The sequence below is a fragment of the Vombatus ursinus genome, unplaced genomic scaffold, assembly GCF_900497805.2.
Source record: "Vombatus ursinus unplaced genomic scaffold, bare-nosed wombat genome assembly UNPS02014830.1, whole genome shotgun sequence".
NCBI classification, from domain to species: domain Eukaryota; kingdom Metazoa; phylum Chordata; class Mammalia; order Diprotodontia; family Vombatidae; genus Vombatus; species Vombatus ursinus.
In genome coordinates this window covers 4,292,403-4,320,339 of record NW_020954608.1, presented here as the reverse complement: position 1 = coordinate 4,320,339, position 27,937 = coordinate 4,292,403, and the positions used below count along the sequence as shown (strand labels likewise).

The following is a 27,937-nucleotide window of genomic DNA, read 5'->3' as shown; positions in this document are numbered from 1 at the left end:
CTGGGAGGTAGGTACTATTGTTATCTCAATTTTATAGATGAGAAAACTGGGGCTGAAAGAAGTTAAGCGACAGGCCTAGGGTCACACTGTCAATGTCTGAAGTAGGGTTCAAACTCAGGCCTTTCTGACTCCAAATCCAACACCCTATGCACTGTGCTACTGAGCTGCCTCAGAACAAATGAAAGGTAACCTTCAAAAGGCTAGCACTAGAGGTACCATGAGAGTCCTCCTAAAGAAGATAGCATGAGATGAATTTCAAAGGGAACTAGAGAGGATAAGAATCAAGGGTTGGGATGAAGAATGTTTCAGGCACAGAAAATAGCCAGTGAAAAGCCAAGGATATAGGAGATAGATTGTATTGTAGAAGGACAAGTAAGACAGTGTGATTGGATCATAGAATTCATGAAGGGGAGCAAAATGCAAAAATACAAATGAGTCAGTCAATAAATATTAATTAGGCACCTACTATGTGCCAGGCACTTTATTAAGCACTATACAAAGCAAGGCAAAAGATAGTACCTGCTGTTAAGAAGCTCAGAGTCAAATGAAGGAGACAGGATAAATTGGAAATAATTAACAAAGGACAGGCATTAGCATTAAAGAAGATTAGAAAAGACTTCCCGTAGATAGTGGAAATTTGGCTAGGATTTGAAGAAAGCCAGAGACAGAGATGAGGAGGGAGAGAATTCTAACCATGGATAACAACAAATGAAAATGCCCAGATTTGGCAGGTGGAGTGTCTTCTGCAAGGAACCAAAGGGAAGCCACTGCCACTGGAACACAAAGTAAATGGCAGAGGTGGGGGTGGAAGGAATAAGAAAACTGGAAAGTTAGAAAGTTTAAAAGATTGGAGAGTTATAAAGTGTTTTAAGTACCAAAGAAAGGATTTTGTATTTGATCCTGGAAGTTATAAAGAAACTCTGGAGATTGCTGAGTGTTGAGGTGGAGGACAGGGTAACAAGGGCATACCTACACTTTAGGTAGATTACTTTGGTTAATGTGTGGAGAATAGACTGGAGGAGGAAGAGACGTAGCAGGGAGACCTACCTACAAGCTATTGCAATAGCCCAGACATGAGGCTATGAGGGCCTGGAGGATTGAGAGGATAGTGGTACTATCAACAGTAATAGGGAAGTGTATCCATCCACTGGGGAATGACTGAACAAGTTATGGTATATGAAAGTGAACAGATATTATTGGGCTGTAAGAAATGATGAAGTGGATGGTTTCAAAAAACCTGGGAAGACTTGTGTGAATGAATACAAAAGGAAGTGAGCACAACCACTAGTATAATTTTTCCAATACCAACAATATTGTAAAAACAAGTATCTTTGAAAAACTTTGGAACTCTGATCAACACTCTGATCTACCACAAATTCAAAGGACCCATGCTTGTTACATGCTATCCTCTTCAAGATGGAAAACTAAGGACTCAGAATGCAGATTAGAGCACATTTTCTTTTCTTTCTTTTTCTTCTTTATGGCCATTGCTTATCTAGAAATTTTTTTTTGCTTGAATATATATATATATATGAGTTTTGTTTTTTTCTGTCTTCTGAATGGGGAAGAAAGAGGGAAGAGAGAGCAAGACAATTCAGAACTGAAAATAAAATAAAATTCAATTTTAAGTATCAGTAATAGGGAAGTTGGGATAAAGAGAGTATTTTGGTGGAAAGATAATTAGTTCCTTTTTTGACATATTGAATTTAAGAAGTCTATGGAACATCTTGTTTGAGATTATGCACTTTCAGGGAAATCATTTTGGTGACTGGATAGAGGATGGATTGGATTGAGGAGAGACTTGAGGCAGGTAGACCCACCAGCAGGCTATTTTGATAGTCTAGGCATAAAGTGATGAGGGTTGGCAAAAGAGTGGTGACAATGTCAGAGGAGAGAAGAGGATATATATGAGAGATGCTGCAGAGGTGAGATTGACAGGCCTTGGCAACAGGTTAGATATGGGGGGGAGATAGTGAGGAGTCTAGAATGATACCTTGGTTGTAAGCCTGAGCGACTGAAAGGATAGTATAGCCCTCTACAGTAATAGGGAAGATAGGAGCTGGGGAAGGACTTAAGGGGGAAAGATAATAAATTCTGTTTGGGACATGTTTAGTTCAAGATGTCTACTAGACACCCAACTTGAAATGTTTGAAAGGCAGGTGGAGATATGAGCTTGGAGGTCTAGAGAGAGGTTGAAGCAAGGGAGGTAGACTTAAGAATCATTGGCACAGAAGTGATAATTACATCCATGGGAGCTAATGATATCATCAATGAAGTAGTATAGAAGTTGAAGAGAAGAGATCTTAGGGCCGAACCCTGAGGGACACCTATGGTAAGAGGGTTTGATGGATGAAGGTCCAGCAATGGAGACTGAGAAGGAGCAGTCAGATAGGTATGAGGAGAACCAGGAGACACCAGGAGTGGTATCCTGAAAACATAAAGAGAAGAGGGTATCATGGAGAAGAGAGACAAAAAGTTTCGAAAGCTGCAGAAAAGTCAAGGAGAATGAGGCTAAAGAAAAGACCATTGAACTGGTAACTAAGAAATCGTTGGTAACTTTCAAAAGAGGAGAAGTTGGAGTATAAGGGGTTGAGGAAAGAATAAGAAGAGATAAAGTAAAGGTACCTATTGTAGACAGCCTTTTTGAGTTTAGCTATAAAGGGTTGAAGAGATAAAAAATGATAGCAGAGAAGCAAGGATCAAGTGAGGGTTTGGGTTTTTATTTTTGGGATGGAGTTTTATGACCATGTTTATAGGAAATAGGGAATGAGCCAATAGACAAGGACAGGTTGAAAATTAGTAATAGAGTGAGGATGACAGAGGGGGGAATATGTTAGTGGAAATGGGATGGAATATAATTGCTTGAACAAGTAGAAGAGTTAGCATTGGAAAGGAATAAGGCCACTGGAGTTTCTTGATAGGAGGCCAAGCCTGAGGAAAGCCTTAAGAAAAGCACACTTTGGTTGCTCAGTGGAGGATGGATTGTATGGAGAGACTTGAGGCAGGCACCCCAAGCAGGCTATTGCAATAATCCAAGAGTGAGGTAATGAGGTTCTGCACCAAAGTGGGGCATTGTCAGAGAAGAGAAGGGACCAAATTCAAGAGATGTGGCAATAAGGAATAGTAATAGGGAAGTTAGGAAGAGGGAGGATTTAGGCAAAAAGATAAAGAGTTCAGTTTTAGACATGTTGATTTTAAAATGTCTACTGGACATCCAACTTGAGGTGAATGAAAGGCTGTTGGAGATATCATACTAGAGGTCAGTATAGAAGACAGAGCAAAGTTGATAAATCTGAGAATCGTCAACATAGAGGAGGTAATTAGCAGCATAGTGAATAGGAGGTAAACAGACAGATGGTAGGAGTTATCCAGGACTGAGGTATGCAAGGTATGGCATGTTTGCCAATGAAACAGGGAAAAGGATTCAAGAACAATGAAGAGCGTAGAATTGAATTTGTTCAACAAGAAGTCAAGATTGGGAAGCAGAGTCAGAATTCAGACCCAGAACCTTACACAAATCTGTCACTTTTTTACTATCCCACACTGATTGCATATTTATTACAAAAGAAATATTTCTCATCTTCTATTCTGCTATAATATGTTTGGTAAAGCAAACTATCCCAGTCTTTACCAAAACTCACTAAAGGCATGGGACAATATTATTCCACTAAAAGTAAAATAATCAATTTTTCCCTTGCCCTTCTGATATTCTTTTTCACAGAAGCAACAAGGGATCTACAATTTGGAGTTTATCCAATATGGGAAAATTTAGCCAGGGAGAAGTGATGAGAACCTTCAAAGAAAGTGACCATAATACCCGAGGAAAAGATCTGGATATAGACAGACATGGGTTCTCAACTTTAGGAAAGCAGATTTGAAAAATTTCCAATTATTGTATCCCAATACATGATTGGTAAGATCCTATAAGCAAAGAGTTTTAAAAAAAAGAAACTACCCTTCAAAAAGTTTGCAAAGTATTCACAAATAAAATTTTGGCAATACAATAATAAAGGAGAAAGGAGTTCTCATAATTTGACCACTTCCTAGCTACTCTTGATCTTTTCCCACCTGTTAAAAAAAAAGGAATGTGACCATGTGATCAGCAAGATGCCTTCTACCTCCAAAATTCCATAATTCTGTGAAAATCAGACGTACTTTTCTTTGTCCACTAGAATTAGCATAGCCATAAAAATAAGTGAGAAATGCTAGACTATTAATAATCACTCCAGGATTTTGCTTTTGAAATGGCTTCAGTAATTTCTTCTTAGCTTTACACTCATTAAAATATCACAGTGCATATTTGTTTTTGGTCAACATAGCTAATCTCAAAAGCACTAAAGGTTTTTTCTGTATAGGATTTGAAACTAAAAACTCCCTGCTCTTGAAGCTTAAGAACTGGAACCTAATATTCCATTATCCTGTTTAAAAAAAGGCTTAGAATATCAATTAATTTGACTTTATAGATTCTTTTACAGTTATAATTTTGGAGCAACTTAACACCATGGAGAAATAAGCTATCTTGCTCTCACCTTTTGTATTTCTTCATTTAATTTCAACACAGACTGCTATAAATTGACTTTTATTTATGTGGACAGTGTAATTTCTTAATTTAATTAGATGCACAATATAATTTTTCAAGCTATGTTGACATCATTGCATGAAATTGACTCTTATTTCTCACATGTTATCAGAGGACTATAAGATCTCAAATGCACTACAATATGGAATGACCTTGAGTACAGGACCAGCAACTGCCAGTATGTCTGTCTTCTAAAGATAAGTCATTCATTCCCAGTGTGCCTCAGTTTCTTCACGAGTAAAATGGGATAATAATAGCACCTACCTTGAAGGGTTGTTGTAAAGATCAAATGAGATAATCTTTGGAAGGTGTTTAGCATAGTGTCTAGGCAAATCAATTCAATAAAAAAATTTATTCAGTGCCTAATATGTATCAGGCACTGGGCTGAGAATGAGGAGAACAAATAAGAAAAAGAAAAGCAGCCTCTGCCCTCAAGGAGCTCACAATCTAAAGGGAAAAGACAAAAATGATACAAAATCAATTTAATCTTCTCTGTGATGCCCAGTGTTAATTTTTCCAAGTGTACATTCATCCCTGAAATTATAGTTGGGAAAATGGGAAGACCTTCTTGTCCAGTTTCAGGAGAGGGGAAAAAAGGGAGAAGCAAATAAAATTACATAAATGTAAAGGAAGGTAGTTCATTACTATGGACATTGGTCTACATAGAGAATTGTGTCTAAAATACTAGTCACTGTAGGAATTTGTTTCACTTGACAATATGTATGTGTGCTTATGTACATATTTTTTAAAAAGATTTTGTCTTTCTTTTTATTTTCATGAGGAAGGTATGTGTGGGGGGGATGGAGGAATAGTTATAGAGTAGCCCAAGAAATATAGAAAAATATTTTATTGAAGCATTTTTAGACACATGGAAGATGACAGAAAGAAGGCCATAAGGAAAAATAAACAAGTCATGTGTTAAATTTATTATGTACTTGAAAGGAAAGAGAGTCACATTTTCATGGACACTCTTACTTTCTGTTCTACTTTGTATACAAAATTCTTCATTTGTTTATTAAGTTGAGAATTTAAAAAATTATATTAAAAATAAACTGTTGTCTGGCCAGTTGCCAGAGGGATGGTCTTGAATTATTCCCTGAGAGGAAGGATCAAATTCATCATGAAGGTTCTTAAGGCTATTTCCCTTAGAATTTTATATGAATACTAACAGGTTCTTTAAGAGAAGGGGAGTCAGTTGCCAATACAAAATATCCAAATAAGGAGGGAAAAGCTTTAATTAATAATATTGCTAGGGACGAATAGATATTATATAATATATATCCTTGGACATTTATTTGTACTCAGATATATTATTATATGTTATATTATATTTCATGCATGCATATATTTTCTAGCAAGCAATATCAATTCCATTCCTTTCCCCAGAGGAAGGATGGCATTTTTAGTTACAAAACTTTAAACAGCAAATACATTATTCTCATACATTACCAAAGGTCATAGAAACTACAAAACATATACTATGAAATAAATCATGACAGTCATACTTTAATGGACCCTACAACATATGGTACAGTAGATAGAGTAATAGTTTTATAATCAGGAAGACCTGGGTTCAAATGGTACCTCTGACACATATTGGCTATATGACCCTGAGCAAGTCACTTAATTTCTCAATACCCCCAGAAAACTACCCAGGCTTATCAATATCAGAACAGTTACTTCTATGCCTTGGTAGAAGGCATTTTCTCACCTCTTAGGAGTTTCCTACCCTAATAAATACAAGGGTACAAACCAAAAACAATATATAAGTAATGAAGAATACTATAAATGTGATACTGACTTATTCAAAGTTTGGAACTATAATGAGTCATTCATTTTCCATCCTCCTAAGTCCTGATTTTACTATCCTATTTAAAAGAGGTTTATAAATCTATCTCTGCTCTTTATTAAAATATTATTTTAAAATTTTTATAATTCAGTTTCTCTCTAAGCTATCTTAAATCTAAAATAACAGAAACTAAAAAGAAAGACCAAAATATTTAGCTTTCCTGATCTGCTGTGATGACACTGAAATGTTTTTATCAAATACAAAATGTTTTTCTCACTAGTGAACCAGAGAACTAGATAGATAATTATAATACAAATCATCTATGTATAAATAATCCAATGTAAACAGTCAATAAATCATTAACTATTTTAGACATATAAAGTTCCTATTTATACCACAATAAGGTATCCATATGAACAATGTCTCTGCATGTAAAAGATCTACATATTAACAATCTTACATGTCTCCTCCACATGTAAAAGATCTGCGTATTAGCAGTCTTTAGTATCACTGAAAGATTCAACATTTTTGCCAACAAATTTTGCTTGTTTTTTGTTTTTTAAGCATTCTCTTATGCAGTTGAAAAGCTTTCTCCATTGCCTCTAAGAAACCATTTTCCCTCCAGGGTGGCTTCTTAAAGCAAGGAAATGTATTTGGAGTTGGGCTACATAGAAAGAGAAATTAGAACAATTCTATAAAGCTTCATTGAGGCTGATATAGCTGCCAGTAACTGGCTCAAATAAGAAAAACGCTCATAAGATGCCTATATTTAGCAACAGAATATGAAACTTCCAAGTTAGAAGGGCTAAAAGAACATCAAAAACAATCTTTTCAATTGTAATAATATTATAATTGGACTAGATAGCAGTATTTATTGAATATCTACTCAACATACAGTTTTAAGTGCTGTGGGGGACATGGCACCTACCCATAAAGAACTTAAAATCTACTAGTCTTTCCACTTCATCCTATCCTCCTGCCCCTGGCCATCTAGAACTCACCTGGGACAGCTGGGAGGCAGGAAGACCCACCTCCACAGGCAGGCAACCTGGAGCCCCAACTACTGGAGACCCAGAAAAGAAAGTTCTTGCCTCCAAAGTCCTTGGCACTTTCAAATGGTGTACATCAGAAACTGATGTGATTATGTCAGTGGAAATGACATTAACAAAGTAGCATTACCATCTGCTTTGCCACTGTAGTGTAAGGATTATGGGACTTTTCCCTCTGACTTCAGCTGAAGCCTCCTACATGTGTTGTCTCCCCGATTCAAGTTGGGAGCTCCTTGAAAGCTGAGAATGTTATACATTTCTATTTGTATTCTAAGTGCTTAGCACCATGCCTTTTCAGATTAAGCTCTTAATAAATGCTTTTTAATTAATTCATTTTTATGAAGCAAGCAAAAAGCAATACAAAATAGTGTACATTCATGTGCTAAATAGTTGCTATTAACTATAAATGCTACTAAAGGAGTTCAGAGAACAGTAAAAAACAGTATATTCTGGAGAAGTCAGGAAAATTTCATGGGGAAGGTAAAATCTGAACTGGGCCTTGAAGGATGAATCAAAATTGGGAAGAAAATTAATGATAAGCATGGCACATATGGGAATGATATGGAGACTGGCATACAGTTCATGATGGAAAGTAAGATAAAATAAAATGAGTAAGTAGAGTACAGTTAAATTATGAAGTCTTAAAAAAATAAAGGAGTTTCCAAAACATGATGAAAAATGTGGTCTTCGGTAAAATTTGTCTTATGTATAAGATAGATTTCAAAAGAAAACAATGGAATCAGGGAAACTAGCTAGAAAGATACTGCATTAATTCAGGCATGAGTTATGGGACACTGAACCAAGTTGATGATAGGAATAATGGGGATTAATCCAAGAGCTAATCCAAAATTAGATCAGAAATGTATAGAGCCTTCAAGGTTCTATGTCCAAAGGGAACTAGAATAAAAAAAAAATTACAGGTGACAGTTGCATCCAAATAAGATTAAATTCTACTTGGGAGAAAACAGAAGGCTGTTAACATCTCCTTTTAGAGACCAGAGTCTCAAATCAAAATAATGTGATCCAAGGAACATTTTGAGGTTTTCACTATGCTCTACTCCAGTTGTTTTAGAAAACCTGTAAAGGTAGTACTAGTTCAAAATGTTTTAATAGATTTTTTAAAACTTCTATTTCAGATTGCATTATCAATATGATTATAAAGTATTTGCTTTAAGCAATACACAGCAACCCAAAAACCTCACGAAAAGTAATTATCCACTATTATGCAAGTACCAGAACCTGCATTCCCAAGATAAGGAAACAAATATCTCACAACATAAGACATCATGAAATAAAATTAGGGAACTTAAATATTCTTACTCAGTATCTGGCCCTCAAGCCATTCCACTCTCTGGGTAGTAGTATCTAAGACAAACACATAGGTCTTTAGGGTCTGGCAGTAGAGATCACTGTTCTCTGCTCGCCTATGGCAAAGACTCAATCTGAACATACCCTTATCCACAAGAGTCAATAGGTTAACAATGATTCTGACATTTTGCATGAATAAGATTCACAAAAATGGCAATTATTCAAGAAGCAGTGGGAGAAAAATTATAATAATGCACTGTTGGTGAACCAATGCATTGGTCCAGGCATTACAGAAAACAATTTGGAATTAAATCCAAAAAGTCATCAAATTGTGTACTGTTAAATGAGGTGATACCCTCAGTAGTCATATAATCTATAAAAAGAAAGGATCCACGTTACACATATACTAATAGCTGCATTTTTTGTAGTAAAGAACTGGAAGCTAGAGGTGTCTATCAATTGGGGGATGGCTGAAAAAATTATGCTATCTGAATATATCATGCCATATGATATGATAAAAGAGATGGGTTCAAACATATGTGAGAATTGTATAAACTAATGGAGAATGAAATTAGCACATGTGATATGGTAATAGATTACTTACTTTTCCTCTTTTCAGAACTACCTGTGCATATTTGGACCACATCTATTAGCAAATAGTTGAATGTGTTCCCAATATATCTTGGACATAAAAACTTTACAAAAGAAATCTATTACAAAGACCCTCCCAACAGAAGTAACCATCTTCCTTCTAATTTTAACTGCATTGATTTTGTTTGGGCAAAAAATTATTTTATATAATCAAAATTATCCAATTTTTTCTCTTGTGACCCTCTCTATTCCTTGTCTTGTCAAGAATTCTTCCCTTATCCACCATTTCATCTCCTTATCTGCTCCTTTAATTGTTTTATGATGATACCTTTTATATCTAGGTCATTTATCCAGTTGGGATTTATTAGAGGACATGATGTGAGATGGTGGTCTAACCTAATTTCTTCTTAAATTCTTCTTAAAATGTTTTTTAGTATTCTTAATATTTCTTTTTCAAATAGTAAATTCTTACCCTAGTAATTAGTCTTTGGCTTTGTCAAACATTCTGCTACTATGTTGTTGTTGTTGTTGTTATTATTGTTGTTGTTGTTATTGTTTGTCCTTTGTTCTCGAAGAGGACCAATGACATCAGGAAGGTGATGTCTTGACTAGCAAGTGAATTGGATTTAAGCAAGGTAGGGCTGTGCAGTCACCATTCTCACTCTCTCCTCCAGAGTCATCTGGATCCAGTGACAAGATACATGTCAGGATGACTGGAGTTGACTTGCTTCTGGATTGTGTATACAAATACCAAATACCAAATAATTTTGATCATTGACTTGCTTTCCAGTTTGGTATTCACTATTCCTAGTCTGCTTTTCTTCCCATTTCTTTTCACCACATCTCAAAATTCTTGATTTTCATTCCTCTAGGTAAATTTTGTATTTTTTTCCTTAGCTTTATAAAGTAATCTTTTGGTAACTGGATTTTTATGACACTGAATAAGTTAACTAAATAATAATATTTTATTGTATTGATACAACTCAACAATGAGCAATTAAAATCTCTCTAATTATTTAGGTATATCTTTATTTCTATTAAGAAAATTTGTAGTTATAATTACATAATTCCCATACTTTGGTGGATGAACTCCCAAATATTTTATCCATTCTTTAGTCATTTTAAATGTAATTCCTCTTTGTATCACTTCTGTTGGATTTTGTTGGTAATGTATAGAAGGGCTAATGATTTATGTGGCTTTCTTTTATATCCCATTTCTTGCTTCAATTGTTAGTTATTTTAATTAATTTTAGCTGAATCTCTAGGGTTCCCTATGTAGACCATGCTAACATCTGTCCAAAGTGATCATTTTATTTCCTCTTTACCCACATTTATACCTCATTTTCCTTTGTCTTTAATTTCTGAATCTATACCAGATAAATCGTGGTCATGGGCTTTCTTACTTTACTCCTGATTTTGTTGGGAAGGATTTTAGATTTTTTTCCACCACAAATAATATTAGTCCTTGGGTTTAAGTAGATAGAATTTATTATACTAAGGAAAGAAATTTATTATACTAAGGAAAGAAAGCCTTTTTAAAAACAGAAATGGGTTTTTCTATACCTATTGATGTTATCGTGTGATTTTATTTTTGTCATTAACATGAGTTATTATATTTATAGTTTAATATTGAACCCAACCTTCTATTCCTCATGTAAATTCAATGTGGTCACTGCATAGATTCCTTTAATAGGTTACTGTAGCCTCTTTGCATTTAATATTATACTAAATATTTTTGCATTGTTATTCATTAGGGATGCTGGTCTATAGCTTTATTTCTCTGTTTCCTATCTCCCTGAATTTAGGTATTAAGAACTTAATTCATATAAGGAGTTCATAGAATCCCTTCTACTTCAATTTTTATAAGTAGTGTAAAAATTACTGAATCATTATTTAAATACTCAATAGAATTCAGTAAATAATAACAACATAATAATAAACTAGCTCTAGATACACTTTATATTCTGAAGCTAATAGTTTTCAGTACCCTATATTTGCTTCATAGAATTTCTAATATGTCCTACACTGATTACTTAAAATTCTTAGTGCTTTAGCTAAATTCTTAATAATTCACAAAATAATTCATAGTTTGTTCAAATTTTTTTTAAAAATACATCATGACCATTAATGTCTTGCAACAGCAACAATGTCTTGACCTTAACTGTAATAAATGTAAATTTTAAAATTCTTCCATCTAAAAAAGATGCAAATTGATAGTTGCCATCAAATTGTTTATATAAACAGAGGCCCCCAAAGAAATATTTTCTCAAGGCCCTATTTACCCTAGGGTGGCCTTGAATACATACAAAGTACATATCTCTGTCCTGGGCAGGTAAGACATGAGTGGTGAAGCTATCACTTCCTTCATTTAGAATACTGTGTCTGTTTTAAAGTAGTCTAAAATCATATAAATTTTTTTGGTTTCCATACAATACTATTGACCCTTAATAAGTCTAAAGTATATTAAACCTATAGATCTTCTTCAGATAAACTGCTTGTCTAACCATACTCCCTCCATCTTGTAGTTATGAAACTGAACTTTTGAACCCCAAGTGTAAGACTTTTGCTGTATTCCTTTTGAAATTTTGATTATCTTCAGCCCCATGTTTCAACTTGTCAGCATCTCTCAGAATCCTTACTCTGTCATCCAGTTTTGTGGCTGTCCTTTCCACTTTTATATCACTTGGAAATCTGATGAGCGTGCCATTGATAACTTTGTTTAAGTTACTGCTGAGAACATTCATTAAACAGCACAGGGCCAAACATGGCTCTATAAGGCACTCCACCAAAGAAGAAATCCCTTTTAAGTAAACACCAAACAATCATATATTTCACAAATAAATATATTTAAAAATTGAAGACAAAACAGACTAATGAAAAAAAATGAGATGAACAATGTAAATGACCTGGTACTCCAAAGTATTTTCAGTGTTCCCTCTTGTTAGTGGAAAAAAAGCATTAGTTTTAGAGTCAGAAGGTCTACATTCAAATCTCCAATAGGACTGTTACTACCTAAATGACCGTGGACAATTCATTTGACCTCTGGGCTTCAGTTTTTTCCCACTGTAACATGAAGAGTTAGATTAGATGATCTCTGAGGTTCCCTCCACATTTAAATCCTATGATCCTATTATTCTTAAACCAGGAAAATGAAACATAACAAAAACCACACTTCAGAAAACTTTTTAGAGGAATGGAAATAGTAAAAAGTAAGGGGGGAGAATGCTTTGAAATGTTTTAGATTTTCTATCAAATTTCACTTAAGGACAGTCTCTTAGTTTCTGGGCAGTACTGACATGCAATAAATATATGTGTGTGGGTGGGTGTGTGCCTTTAAAAAACTACATGTTGAAAGGCCTCTACAAATTCAATTCAATATAATAAGTGTTTGTTAAATACCTACTATTGTTCAAGAGACTGGAGATAAAAAAACAGAAATAAAAAAGATCCCCACCCTTAAGGAACTGGCATTCTATTTTAGATACAACATGTAAACAGATAACTAAATCATATAATTTGATGACAGAAAGAGAAATCAGGAAAGGCTCTACATTAGAGGATACCACAGTTGAAGGTCAGAAGAGGCAGTTCAAAACTAGAAGAGATCCCCAATGGAAAACTCTTAGGAATACTGTAACCAAATTCCAGAGTTTCCAGGTCAAGGAGAAAATATTGCAAGCAGCTAGAAAGAAACAATTCAAGTATTGTGGAAACACAATCAGGACAACACACAATTTAGCAGCTTCTATATTAAGAGACCAGAGGACTTGGAATATAATATTCCAGGGGTCAAAGAAGATAGGATTACAACCAGGAATCACCCAGCAAAACTGAGTATAGTACTTAAGGGGGAAAAATGGGCATTGAGTGAAATACAAGACTATCAAGGATTCTTGTGGAAAGAGCAGAGCTGAATAGAAAATATGACTTTCAAATACAAGACTCAAGAGAAACATGAAGAGGTAAACAGGAAAGAGAAATCATAAGGGACTTATTAAGGTTGCACTGTTTATATTCTGGCATGGAAAGATGACATTTGTAACAAATGAGATCTCTGTCAGTATTAGGGTAGTTAGAGGGAAAATATTATATGTATGTATATAGATAGATAAATAGATAGATACGTATATACATAGATAGACAAACAGAGGGCACAGGGTGAGTTGAAGATGACGGGGTGACATCTGGAGAATAAAATTAAGGGGTGAGGAGGGGCAGAGCCAAGATGGCAGAGTAAAAGCAGTGACTTGCTTGAGCGCTCCCCCAAACCCTTCCCAATACCTATAAAAAATGTCTCTAAACAAATTCTAAAGCAGCAGAACCCACAAAAAGAAAGAGTGAAAAAATTTCCTGCGAAAAACAGCCTGGATGGTTGATCAGAAAGGTATATCGCACTGGGTGGGGAGAGGACCACAGTTTGTTGTGGGTGCGCAGGCCACAGCAAACCTGGAAAAGTCCTCAGAGGACTGAATCACAGGCAGCTGTGGCAGTTTCCAGACTTCTCAACCCATGAGCACCAAAGACAACTTAGAAGGTCAGTGGGAAAAATCTGTTTCTACAGTGCTGAGAGAGAAGCACAGTGGGGTTCCAGCCCCAGGAGGTTGGCTGCCTCCTGAGCTTCTGGCCCACAGATTGAGGGGAAATTGAGTGGCTGATCAGAGAGGGATTGTAGGGATCTCTCTGCTGGTGCAGGATTCTCTTGCTTTGCCCATGCTTGGATCTGGGTCACAGTTCAGGGTGGTGGTCCTGGGGCAAGGAGGAGTGCTGGTGTGGTAGAGCTTGTAGTGGCTGTGGAGAGGAAACCCTCCTCACAGTTCCAAGACAGAAAAGAGTGCTCATAGACCAGAGCACAGGCCAGGAAAGGAGTAAATACCTTCCCCTTGATCATAGCACCCTGGAAAAACTGAAAATTTACAGGTCCCTAGAAGTACCTCTGAAAACAGCTACACAAAACCCCTGAAGCTTGGGACAGTACATTCTCCACACTGGAAATAGACTCCTACCTTAACAAAGAGTTTATAACTCAAGTAATTGACTGGGATCATGAGCAAGCAGCGCAAAAAGAGTCAGACTATATTATCTTACTTTGGTGACAAAGAAGATCAAAACATACAACCAGAAGAAGACAAAGAAGCCAAAGCTCCTACATTCAAAGCCTCCAAGAAAAATATGAATTGGTCCCAGGCCATGGAAGAGCTCAAAAAGGATTTTGAGAAGCAAGAAAGAGAAGGAGAGGAAAAACTGAGAGTGATACTAAAGGAGACCCAAAAAAATACTGAGCAAAATAACACCTTAAAAAATAGCCTCACCCAAATGGCAAAAGAGGTCCAAAAAGCCAATGAGGAGAAGAATGCCCTAAAAAGCAAAATTGACCAAATGGAAAAGGAAGTCCAAAAGCTTACTGAAGAAAATACTTCCTTAAAAATTAGAATGGAGCAATTGGAAGCTAGTAACAATTTGAGAAATCAAGGCACTGTAACAGTAATCCAAAGGAATGAAAAAAAAACAAACAGAAGAGAATGTGAAATATCTCCTTGGAAAAACAACTGACCTGGAAAATAGATCCAGGAGAGAGAACTTAAAAATTATTGAACTGTCTGAAAGCCATGATCAAAAAAAGAGCCTAGACATCATCTTTCAAGAAATTATCAAGGAAAACTGCCCTGATATTTTAGAACCAGAGGGCAAAATAGAAATTGAAAGAATCCACCAATCACCTCCTGAAAGAGATCCCCAAAGGAAAACTCCTAGGAATATTGTAGCCAAATTCCAGAATTCCCAGGTCAAGGAGAAGATATTGCAAGCAACCAGAAAGAAACAATTCAAGTATTGTGGAAACACAATCAGGATAACACAAGATGTAGCAGCTTCTACATTAAGGGACTGGAGGGCATGGAGTATGATATTCCAGAGGGCAAAGGAGTTAGGACTACAACCTAGAATCACCTACCCAGCAAAACTAAGTATAATCCTTCAGGGTAAAAAATGGTCATTCAATGAAATAGGGGACTTTTAAGCATTGATGTGAAAAAGACCAGAGCTGAATAGAAAATTTGATCTTCAAATATAAGACTCAAGTGAAACATGGAAGAGGTAAACAGGAAAGAGAAATCATAAGAGACTTATTAAGGTTGAACTGTTTGCATTCCTGCAGGGAAAGATGATATTTGTAACTTATGAGTCCTTTGTCAGTATTAGGGTAGTGGGAGGGAAAAAAATTACATGTATGTATAGATAGATAGATAGATAGAGGGCACAGGGTGAGTGGAAGATGAAGGGGTGATATCTGGAAAATAAAATTAAGGGGTGAGACAGGATTATACTGGGAGAAGGAGAAAGGGAGAAGTAGAATGAGGTAAAATATCTCACATGAAACAGACAAGAAAAGGCTTTTACAGTGGAGGGGAAATGGGGGAAGGTGAGGGGGAAATGGGGGAAGGTGAGGGGGAATGAGTGAATCTTATTCTCACAGGATCTGGCTTAAGGAGGGAATAACATACACGATGGGGTTTGGAAATCTATCTTACCCTACAGGAAAATAAGGGGGGAAGGGGACAAGAGAGCAGGGGGTTGATAGAGGGGAGGGCAGATTGGGAAAGGGGACAATCAAAAGCAAACACTTCTGAGGAGGGACAGGGTCAAAAAAGAGAATAAAATAAATAGGGGGTAGGATAAGATGAAAGGAAATATACTTAGTTTTTCACAACAGGACTACTATGGAAGTGTTTTGCATGACTACACATCTATAGCCTGTATCGACAGAGGCCCCCGTATCGACATGCTTGCCTTTTCAATGAGGGTGGGTGGGGAGGGAGGAAGGGAGAAAAATTGTAACCCAAAGTTTTAAAAACACATGTTAAAAATAAAAAAAAATTAAAATAAAAAAACAGATGGAAAAGAAAAAAATAAAATTAAATTAAGGGTGAGAGAATTATACTGGGAGAAGAAGAAAGGGAGAGGGAGAATGGGGTAAATTATCTCACATAGACAAGAAAAGACTTTTACAGTGGAGGGGAAATGGGGGAAGGTCAGAGGGAATGAGTGAATCTTATTCTCATTGGATTTGGCTTAAAGAGGGAATACCATACACACTCAATTGGGTATGGAAATCTATCTTACCCGACAGGAAAATAGGGGGTAAGGGGACAAGAGAGTGGGGAGAAGATAGAGGAGAGAGCAGATTGGGGGAGTAGGTAATCAGAAGCAAACATTTCTAAGGAAGGACAAGGTCAAAAGAGATAATAGAATAAATGTGGGACCGGATAGGATTAAGGGAAATATAGTTAGTTTTTCACAACATGACTACTATGGAAGTATTTTGCATGACTACACATGTATAACCTGTATCAAGTTGCCTGCCTTCTCAATGAGGGTGGGTGGGGAGGGAGGAAGGGAGAAAATTTGGAACCCAAAGTTTTAAAAACAAATTTAAAAAAAATTGTTTTCACATGCAACTGAGAAATAAGATACATAGGAAATGGGGTATAGAAATTTATCCTCCCTTATAGGAAAATTGAATGGGAAGGGGATAAGAGAAGGGAGGGAGAGAGACAGAAGGGAGGGCAGATTAGGGGAAGGGGTATTCAGAATGCATGCCATCTTGGGGTGGGGGAGGGATGAGATAGGGAGAAAATTTGGAACTCAAAATCTTGTGGAAGTAAATGTTGAAAACTAAAATAAATAAATTAATAATAATAAAAAATAACAAAAAAAGAATTAAATCAAGGTCTTGGATACAAGAACAAAACATAAAAGAAGAAAAAAAAGAAAAAAACTGAAGAGGTGGAGTAGAGGAAAATATCCATTCTAAGCCTGAGGACTGCCTGTGCAAACATAGCAGGAGATGAAATTGTGAGTTCGGATTCAGAGCACAGCAAAGAGGCCAGTTCAGCTGGAATATGGAATGCATTAATTCAGTATATTGTCAAAAGTGAATTAATAATTTCAAAAAGTTATGTGCAACTCATAGCTCAAACTACTAATTTTGATAATATAGCTTTTCATTTTATTATCGCACATGAAGCTTTTCAAGTATGAAGTTATAACTGCTTAGATAGGAATGGCATTGCTAAGAAAAGAATGTAAGCAAAGCTACAATGTCCTATAAATTTAAAAATGGCATTTTTGAAACCTAATTGCAAAGTAACTATTTATGTGTCATTAGTATATTGCTAATGATAGTACTGTACCCTATTTGAAGAGTAACAATAGACAAAAATGGGATATCATTTTAAATAAATACACAAATATAATTTAAAGAACTTAATTCTTGGAACAGATCTATTCACTTAGCTCAGTACCAGAAGGCCGATGAGAAAACGGAAGCCACAAATAATCCCCTCTTTCTCATTATCAAATAATAACATATTAACTATAATTCAAATCTAAAACTGGATCACAGGAAATGAACTCTTTTGGATGAAAGCAAAGCAAAGTTTTCTTCAGTAACAATTGAAAGGATTTTCTATTTCTGTTGATGTTACCACTATTCAACTAATCTTCCAACCTTAAACCTCAGATTTCCTTTCCCTTCCTAACAATCCTTTCCAAGACCTATCAATTTTCACCTCCACACAGACTGCTACCCTCCTTATTCTGGCCTTCAACACCTATTGCCTAAATTCACAGTGCAAACAGGCAATGAAGCATATAGAATATTGGACATATAATAGTCAGAAGACTTGGGTTCAAACTGTTCCTCATAAGTTAATTTGTGATGTAATCCTAGATAATTCACTTAAACTTTCAGAGACTCAGTTTCTTCATATCTAAAATGAAGATGAGAATATTTGTACTACTTAACTAACAATTGTGAAGAAAGTACACTGGAAATCTTAATCATTCTCTCTGCTTACAGTACAATCATGTTCAAGTTCTCTTTCACAAAACTGCCAAAATAATTCATGTCACTTCCTTGTCACTTCAAAAAACCTTCAGTGGTTCCTTATTTCCTATAGAATATCCTTAATCTAGCATGTAAAGCCTCCACAATCAACTTGCAACCTGACTTTCCAGAATTATTTCACATTACTCTCTTTCATGTACTCTACATTCCAGCCAAACTGTACATCTAGCTGTTCCCATGTCCTGTCTTGCTTCCATGAATTTGCCCAGTTTATATCCTCATTGCCTGGTATGTACTCCCTCGTCATTTTGTTGTTGACCTTTCTTTTTCTTTAAGGACAAGCTTTATATTATATTGACTGGTATACATGTCACATCACCCAATAGACTGTAAGCTTCTTGAGGATTTAGAATGTTGTTTGCTTTTTCCAATCTTTATATATTCAGCAACTGTCATGGTACCTAAATCTTAATAAAAAATGCACTGAATTTAAAAAATATATATTTATTTATTTTCCTGTGGTGGATGGTGTGTTTGCTTGTTAAGGAGAAATATCAAAATAAATTTTGCAAATTCACATAAAATAAATTGCTACCAAGTTCCATTCCTCTGGACTTCTCCATCATGCCCCAAAACCTCTTGATCCTAGAAGATCATTTCATCCCCAAAACTCATAACTTGGAAGACTTCTCTGTGCCTGGAGTCTCTCTCTCTGATTGGATGGTGAAGGGTTCATCCCAGAACCTCAATTTACAAGGAGGACACCCTGGCCAGCCATGTCTTCATTTCTTACCAGGCTATATTCCTCTGTAATTTTCCATCAAGCCCAAGCCAAGTACATTCTTTCCTTACCCGTTTTCAGCTTCCTTTCATGTGCTGTGTTTCTTATTAGAATGTAAGCTTCTTGAGGCTTAGAATTGTCTTTCTTCTTATTTGTACAATCAGTTCTGCTATAAAACTTGTTTTTAAAATGCAAATTTGTTCCAGTGTGATTGATCTATTAGGGGACAACGTGAGAATAACAAGAATTTTGTGCTTGCTTAATCAGCATTTCATGGGTGAGAAACAGAGAACACAGAAAACTGGACTACTTCACAATAACTCACAAGTTGCAATCCTTCTGACACCCACTTCCTACAAGTAAATTTAAGGGTTTTTTTTCCCAAAATAAAGTGCCATATTTAATGTTTATCTTCTGGTACAGGAGGAGCTGTGGGCTAAAAAAAGGGATTGGGACCATCCCAACCTCTTCCCCACTTTCCACCATGACTTACCTAGGGTTGTGATCCATTGAGGCCCCTCTCCTACCCACAGTGACTCACCTTTGCAAACCTGACTCCTGTGAGAACCACCACATGGGCCAAGCAACAGCCTAAGGCTGCAGACATGACCCCTATTTATTGTACTATTCATATATTTCTTAACCACTTAACATGTATAAAACTGATATCATTTTTATTAGATTCCTATCTTTTTTAAGTGTTAATGATGAAGGTTTTGATTGTTGTGTTAGTGTTAATAAATATTTATTGACTAATTCTAATAATACTTTAAAAGAAAAGTGGACTAAGATTGCCTGTATATGATTGTAATCTTCCATCACATTGTTGAGTAGATTAAAATGATCAAGAATAAGTATTAATGTTTACGGTATGATTTTATTTTCACAACTCAATTCCATTTTCAGCAAGTACTTCAGTGATGTAACTGCCAACAAGAGAAGGAAACACTTGTCAAAGCTTACTGAAATATTAGAAATGCCTGCTTTGTCTAGTTTAAAATAAAGCTGAAAGTCTATTTTGTACGAGTTTAAGCTAAAAATTCACTTATCCTTTCATTTTTTTCAAAAGACAGATTCAGATGCCATCATCTCAGAATTAATCAACAATTTGGATTCTTTTTTTTTTCTAAATATTCAGGCTTCATCACATAACATAGCTTCTCTCATATAGACAATTACATTCATTTTTAAATCCCTTCATCTCAATCTTTTATTCTTTCTTTTATTATTTATTTTTAACATTCTTTTCTTTTTAAATTTTGAGTTCCAGATTCCCTCCCTCCTCACCCACTGAGAAGGCAAACAATATGATATCAATTATACATGTGAAATCATGCAAAACATTTCCATATTGCCATATTGCAAAAAAAAAGCAAAAAAATTATACTTCAACTTGCACTGGGAGTTCATTAGTTCTCTCTCTGGATAGCATCTTTTTTGTCATAAGTCCTTTGGAATTGTCTTAGATCACTGTATTGATTAGAGTATCCAAGTCTTTCACAATTTATTATCATTAGAACATTGCTATTACTGTGTAAACTGAGTTTCCAGTTCTCGCTTTACTTTGCATCAGTTCATATAGCTCTAGCTTTCATTCTTTCAAAAAGTAAAAAATACCCTTGCCAAAGCAGTCTTCTTTGCTTACAATAAAGAAAGAGCCACAAACTACTATCTAGTAAGTAGAATACACATTTTAGAGGCCACCAGGAAATTTCAAAGGCTTTCTCAGATCATGGTTTCAGAACTTGGATGTGCTTAAGAAACTTACAACCAATCCAAGTTTTACTCATCAAATCAAATCAGTTTCTAATTTAGGATATGAAACCTCCATTTCCCTTCAACTGTATAAAGTATAATGGAAAGATCATAATATTTGCAGGTAAATATTATATTCAGTTCCTATCTAACCATTCACACTCCCCCTATTTTAACTGCAAAGCTAATCAAAATTTCTTCACAATTCCTTCTCCTTCAGTCCAAGTCCTACTTATATGTGGAAAACAGTATTTTGCTGTGATTAGATGAAGAACTATTCAGGCATTTTCAGATCAATGTGAATCAACTTGAACCTCAACCAGATCTAATCTCCTTAGAAAATCTGGGGGGGAGCCTTTAGAGGCCCTGGATTTAGGATTCAGGCTTAATTTATCCCTGCTTAGGAATAATTGACCTCCCTACTTTAATTACTATTCAAAGTTTGCCTATTCTAGAAGCCCTCCCAGATTGACCCACTCAATTACTTCTTGTTGACCGATGAAAAGTTATCTGACTTTCAGTTAAGTGCAATGTAACAGTTAGACAACAACAAGTATTGGATAACTAATGTGTGCAGATCATTTAATGGGCGCTCTAGGACTTAACAGTACAGAACCCATACCCATCAAGAGTACAAATCTCATTCCTTCTGAAGTCTTTTCATTGAACGATTATCAAAGTTGAATTTTGCAAAAAGGACATAGGGATTCTCCAACAACTTTTAAAATATTACCAAATTTCTTTTAAACTTATTTCATAAGAGCTGAATTCCCATCATTGCTAATATGCTTAAAACTCTACCTTAAATCCCATGTGCTCCACAAAATCTTCCTTCAGTGAAGCAACAAGTTAAGTTTAGCTCCTAGAAGAAGGGAACCCATCATATTTATACTTTAAATTTTCTCAGCATCTAGTAAAGTATAGTTTACCTAGCATGTGCTTAATAAACATGTATTAAATTAATAAATCCACAATTTACCATAATATGCCACAAATCAATCACAAGAAAAATAAATGTTCTCCAAGGACATGAATAATTCGTCCATAATTTTAAAACATGCTAAGAAAAATCATATTCAAATACTGCTGATGTAAAAGAAAAACCTTAATATACCAACAAGTATGGTGAATCAAATGGGAGAGCAAATGAAAGGTGTTTGAAGATATAATAGACTACATAAAACATGCTCGTATCTGTGGTATCATAGGAATTAAAGGAAAATCCATAAAGGCGCATTACAAAGTTATCACACACCAGCTGTTTCAATTTCACATACTTTGAGTGCAATAAATATGAACTAATCTACTTGAATTCTCTATTAATAACAAGTTAGAGAACTACATAAAAACTGTAACTTCCTAAGGGGCAAAAAGCTCAGATGAGGATTTGAGGAAAAGGTAATTTGAGAAGAAAATACACACAAGCCAATAAAGTATGCTAAAATTAAATCCTAGCTTCCTTTAACACTGATCCCTGCAGAATCATGGAAAACTAGAATTTAGAAGAGTCAGCATAGGATAAGAGTTTGCACCAGGTGGTCCCCAGCCCTAGGAAAATGCAAAATCAGCTATAACAGTGAAATTCTCCAACTCTGTTTTAAGTGACTGTGCATAAATCACAATATAGTTCTTGATGGTCTTCTAGTAACCAGCTTGCCAGAAAGTCAAAACAGTAGCAACCTACAATGATTACTGAATAATATTAAACTCTCTCTGAGTTTAAAAATGAAAACACAGATTTAAAAAGAAAGCAGGCCTATTGCTTACTCTTTTTTTGGACAGAATTTTTAATTTCAAACTCAGCAGGAAAGAAGATAATCAGTGCAAAAAGCCAGCTAGGAGCCTAAGAAGGTTATTACAAATCTAGTTCTTAGGGACTCATTCACAGATAGCTTAAAGTCAAGACAATCACAAAGCCAATGGATGTGTGCTATTACTGGATAAAAGGTTACATGCTGGTTGAACTTCACTTTTCCTCATATGCTATAGTTTTGTAATGTATTCCACATAAATCACCTCTGAAGTCTACCAGAGAGCACTGTATTGTAATATTTTGAAGTGTTATCTTCTTCTAGTTAAACAGAGAAAGAGAAAATGAGTTGAATTTTGTATAATTATAATTTAAAACTTTAACAAATGGTATACTTATCATCTGATCCACAAGATAGTGAATCTGTATTTCTTCAATTTGTATTAAGACATCCTTTCATTTACCTGTTTAACTCTTAGATTCTAGTTTTGAATTTACAAATTTTAGATATTTTTACATTCTCAGCTAGTGGCCCTTGCCCAGGCATCTTAATTCAAAGGAAATCCAAAATTTAACTTGTAAGGTTATTAAAGGTCTCAGGTTACTTTTTACCAGTATAGTCCCATGTCCAATCAAATGGTCAGAAGAAGAGAGATATAAGGATACTCTCAAGGTCTCTCTGATGAACTTTGAGAGACATGGGAGACATTGGCACAGGATCATCTGACATGGTGTTCCCATATTAAAGAAGGCACTGTGCTCTGTAAGCAAAGTAAAATTGTGGTAGCTCCAAAGAAATGTGAAATGTACAAATTTAGAGACATCTCCCTCCCAAATGGTCATATGGACTCTTTGTGCCTGACTTGGTGTAGAGCCTTCCAAGCTCATATTGGTATGATCAGCCACAGCCCAACACACTGTACATTGACCCTGACATTGTGATGTTATTTTGGTCCTCTTCAACCATGAAAGACAAACAGCAACAAATCCCACATCCAGTCAAAACTCTAATTTGGGTCATTAAGCTGTATCCAACCAAAGCACCTCTGAAGTTTCAAAAGTACACCATAACATTCTTTATATCCAATGTTAAACTGCTATTCAATACTTTTTCTTTTAAAAAGAAAAAAAAAACTACAATTTTCAAAGGTAATGACTTTCAATGTAAAATGATTCAGACGATATGCCATACTCAATCTTAGGTAAAAAAAGAAAATGTAAATAATAATCAACATTTTATGAGATGTTGTGAAAATAGAAGGAAGAAGATTTGGCAATGGATTGGATATGTAAGATGAACAAAAGTTAGAATTCAAGAACAACACTGAAGTTAAGTACTTAGGTGAGTAGTAGGATTATGGTGCCCTCAAGAGAAATAGGAAAATTTGAAAGAGAGAAAGTTTGGAGGTAGAATCAAAATTTTAGAGTGGTAGGAAGCAGAACAGTAAACTCCCCTCCACAAAACTTCTCTAGTCATCTAGAGGATGTATCAAATGTTTCAATCAGACTGAATCCTGATGGGGATATACAGAAGAAGTTACGGTGAGCCATTTGTCTAGTCCAGGTTAGCATAAGGAGACTGACAAGGAAGCTGGCAGTTGCTCGGGATGGGGTTAGGCCAGGAGACAGTCACACATGAGTGCTCAAGGAGAGGCTGTTAATCAGGGCAAGAAAAGTTACTAGATCCATACCATGTCACCCCTAGATAGGGAGAGGTATAAAGTGGCAGCTTGTCTCTCCCTACCCAGTTTTAGGTCACAGATCCAGAGAGGACTGAGCAGCGTGGCACTCAGGTCAGTTACCTATGTAGAGATGTCTTAAACATTTTATCTAGAAAGGAGGAAATTCAGAAGCTACCAGGAGCAGTGGTGTAGTTCAGTCTCCAGGCTCAGAGCAGGATCTCATTAGTACTGTCTAGCCTAGCCTGCAGAGGAATGAGGACAGGAATCCCAAAGAGAAGCCTGTAATTCTGCCATGGTGAGCTTTTCAGTTGACTCACAGGGACTGAAACCAGCAGCCCTGCTCAGAATCAAACTCAGCATCAGGGACTTGCAAAGCTCAGACCAGAGACATGAGGAAAGGAGCAACAGTAAGACTTTGCCCTGGATCACACCACTCGAGAATCACTGAAATTTTATAGGTCCTCAGCCTGTCCTCTAAAATCCTGGAATGACAGAACATTCGGTTTCCCAATAAAGCAGCAACAGTACCAGCCCGGACACTTTCTCCCGAAATGCTGCAGAGCCCATCCCTAATATCAGGTTTGAAGTCAGGAAGTAGTTGAAGGAATCAACAAAGAAAAAAAAATAATCCCACCATAATGAAGTATTACAGTGGCAGGGAAGCTGAAGGCATAAATTCAGAAGAAGAGAATGACTTCAAAACATCTATAAGCAAGGCTCAGAGAAAAAAGATAGTTTGGTCACACACTTAACTAGAATGCCTGGAAGAAACTAAGCCATAGCTTTTAAAAGAGTTTTTAAAATGTTTTTATAAGTGGAATGTAATTGCTAGAGAAAAATAATGAGAGCTACAGAGGAAAAAATCAGAAAGGGAATTAATAGCTTGGCACATGAGGTACAAAACCCTACCCAAGCAACAAACTTCCTGAAAATTAGAATGAACCAAATAGGAGCAAATAACTATATAAGGCGACAAGAAATATTAAAGCAACGTCAAAATACTGACAAATAAAAGCAATATATAGTATTTCACAGCAGAAGCAACTGACCTGAAAAACAGACTGAAGAGAAAAAAAATTTTAGGAATCATAGGACTACTTGAATGCCGTGATAAAAAAAAAACCTCAAATATACTATTTCAAGAAATCTTTAAACTGCCCAGATCTCTTAGAATCAGAGGGCAAAGCAGAAGTTGGACTAACCCTCCAGTAATCTTTGGAAGGAAACTCAAAAATGGTAAGTCCCAGGAATACTTAGCCAAAATCTAAAGTTTTCAAGTAAAAAACAAAAAAATATTGCAAGCAAACAGAAAAATTTCAGGTAGTGAGGAGCCACAGATAGGATTGCACATGATTTAGAAGCTGACACTCTAAAGGAATGGAGAACTCAAAATACAATATTCTACAAGGTAAAGAACATTATCTTGAAGCCAAGAATGACTTACCTATCAAAACTGAGTATAATGTCACAAGGTAGGGAAAGAACTTTTAATGAAATAGGACTGCCAAGCATTACTGATGAAAAGACCAGAGCTGTGTAGAAATTTTGAAGTTCAAATACAAGAGTGAAGAGAATCATAAAAAGATAAACATGAATGAGCAAAGGTAAAGGACTAAACAAGGATAAATTACTAACATTCAAATCTGAGGATATGACACATTTTTCTTCAGAACCCTAACATCATTAGGGGTCACAGAGGGAGTATAACTAGACAAGGCCTGAAATCTGGAAAGACAGAAAAAGACTAGGTTATGAAGAGCTTTGAATACCAGAGAATTTTGTATTTGATCCTAGAGGTGATATGGAGTCATTAGAGTTTATTGAGTAGGGAAGTGACATGGACAGACCCAAGCTTTAGGAAAGTCACTTTGGTGGCTGAATGGAGGACAGATTAGAGTGGGGAGAGATTTGAGGAAGACATACTCACCATCAGGCTATTGCAATAGTCTAGGCATGAGGTCGTGAGGGCCTGCCCTAGAGTAGTAGCAGTATCAGAGAAGAAAGAGAGACATATATGAGAGATGTTACAGAAATGAAACTGACAGGCAGCTTGGATATGGTGGAGTGAGAGACATTAAGGAGTTGAGATAACCACTAGGTTGTAAGCCTGAGAGACTGGGAGGATGGTGTTGCCCTCTAAAGGAATAGGAAAGGCACAAGTGGGGAAGGCCTTAGGCAGAAAAATAATGAGTTCTGTTTTGGATATCTTTAAAGAAGAAAATGTCTGACCATTCAAAAAGACCATTTCCTAAATTTTGGATATACAATCCATAAATGGGTATACAATCCAGAGGATTTTCAGTGTGACTGAACACAATCTTTCTGGTCTTCAACATGCTGATATCAACATCTGAAATATCTAAAATTATTGCACCAGTACTTTTCTACCTGGTTCACAAATATATTAATAATAAAATAACTAAACATCTCTAATATCTAGTCCTCCATAACATCCCCCACCAAAAATGTAGAAATACAGCTAAGCAAAATAGTAATAATCGTAGATATGAGATATTATTTTCTAAGTAATAGACATTTGATTCAAATATCTCAAAGTAGTAAGTTATTCTTAATAAATGTTTCCTAGAATCTCTAATTATTTCTCTAAGGAAAATCAACACAAAAAGTCATCTAACAAATTTTCTCATTCAATTTTAATCCTACTCTGGTTATTACATAATTAAGTAGGGATAAGAACTAGGCCTATGATTTTGTTAGTATAGATAACTGGCTGGTAAGGAAACTCCTCTTATTAACACAGGTTTGCGCCTTCTCTGAACTGAAACTTAGAGAGTTGTTGCCTAGAGTTCTGAGTGGTTCAATGGCTTAGCCAGGGTCATATAGCCTGTATCTTCCTGGCTGCAAAGGTGAATCTATATCCTCCACACAACAATGTCTCTCTACTTTACATAATATGTAGTATTCCAGAAAATACCAACAATTTAGTCAAGTAAAACTTCATCAAAATTTGTCTTTTTCTTCTTGCATATGACTTTCAGTCTAAAGACTGGCTTCATCATGAAAACATTCAACTTGGTTCTCGTTTCTAGTACTTTGTAAATGAAAAGCACAGGTCTTGTTGAATATATTAAAAATACTTATCAGAAATAAAGCTTTTATGAATTATACCTGCATTGAAGCACCGTCTACTCTTGCAACACAGGCCACTCAATCCAGAAAAGTTACTGTTGTAAGCATAGCAACAAAGAAACCTCTCACAAAGGTCTTCAAATATCATCTCCCAAAGCCTTTTATCAATCCCATCCCTAAAAAGATGAAGGGAAAAAAGGTAAAAATCACTCATAAGAAAAGCAGGAATTTTTCAAAAGAGGTCTTTTGTTATTTGATAAGTGAATTAAACAGGAAGGAAAAATATGAGACATTTAAAACAATTAAGTATAAGATAAATACATACATATATATATGATATAGCAAAACAATGACTTCTTCTCCTAACACATTTTCATACTGAACCCTTTTTTACTAATAGAAAACCTTTGATTTAAAGCCCTAATGACAAACTCATTAACTCTGCTACGCTGTTTACACCAATGCATTAAGATGAAGGCCACCTAGGTAACCTCAGCGAAAAGCTTCCCTCTACAAGGCAGAAATAATTAGAGAATGATAAATTAACATAACATAAGCATTCTAAAATTAAATTCTTCCATATTCCAGATTGGTGAGGAATCTATGATGGTTAAGAAAAATCCCATTACACATAAGTGAAATGTAGACGTGAGATTATTCATTTCCATTTAGCATTACCAGTAAAGAATTCTTATCACTGCTCTTGCTTTATCAAAAT

At 35.6% G+C, this 27,937-nt stretch overlaps 1 protein-coding gene across 1 annotated transcript in view; it reads right to left on the bottom strand.

Annotated features, from left to right (window-relative positions):
- IMMP2L (inner mitochondrial membrane peptidase subunit 2) overlaps window positions 1-27,393 on the bottom strand; it is a 28,215-nt gene extending 822 nt beyond the window's left edge. The window contains 1 exon segment of the mRNA XM_027838881.1: window positions 27,259-27,393. Within this exon segment, the coding sequence (XP_027694682.1) occupies window positions 27,259-27,393 (135 nt within the window).
- Between the last annotated feature and the right edge of the window lie 544 nt (window positions 27,394-27,937).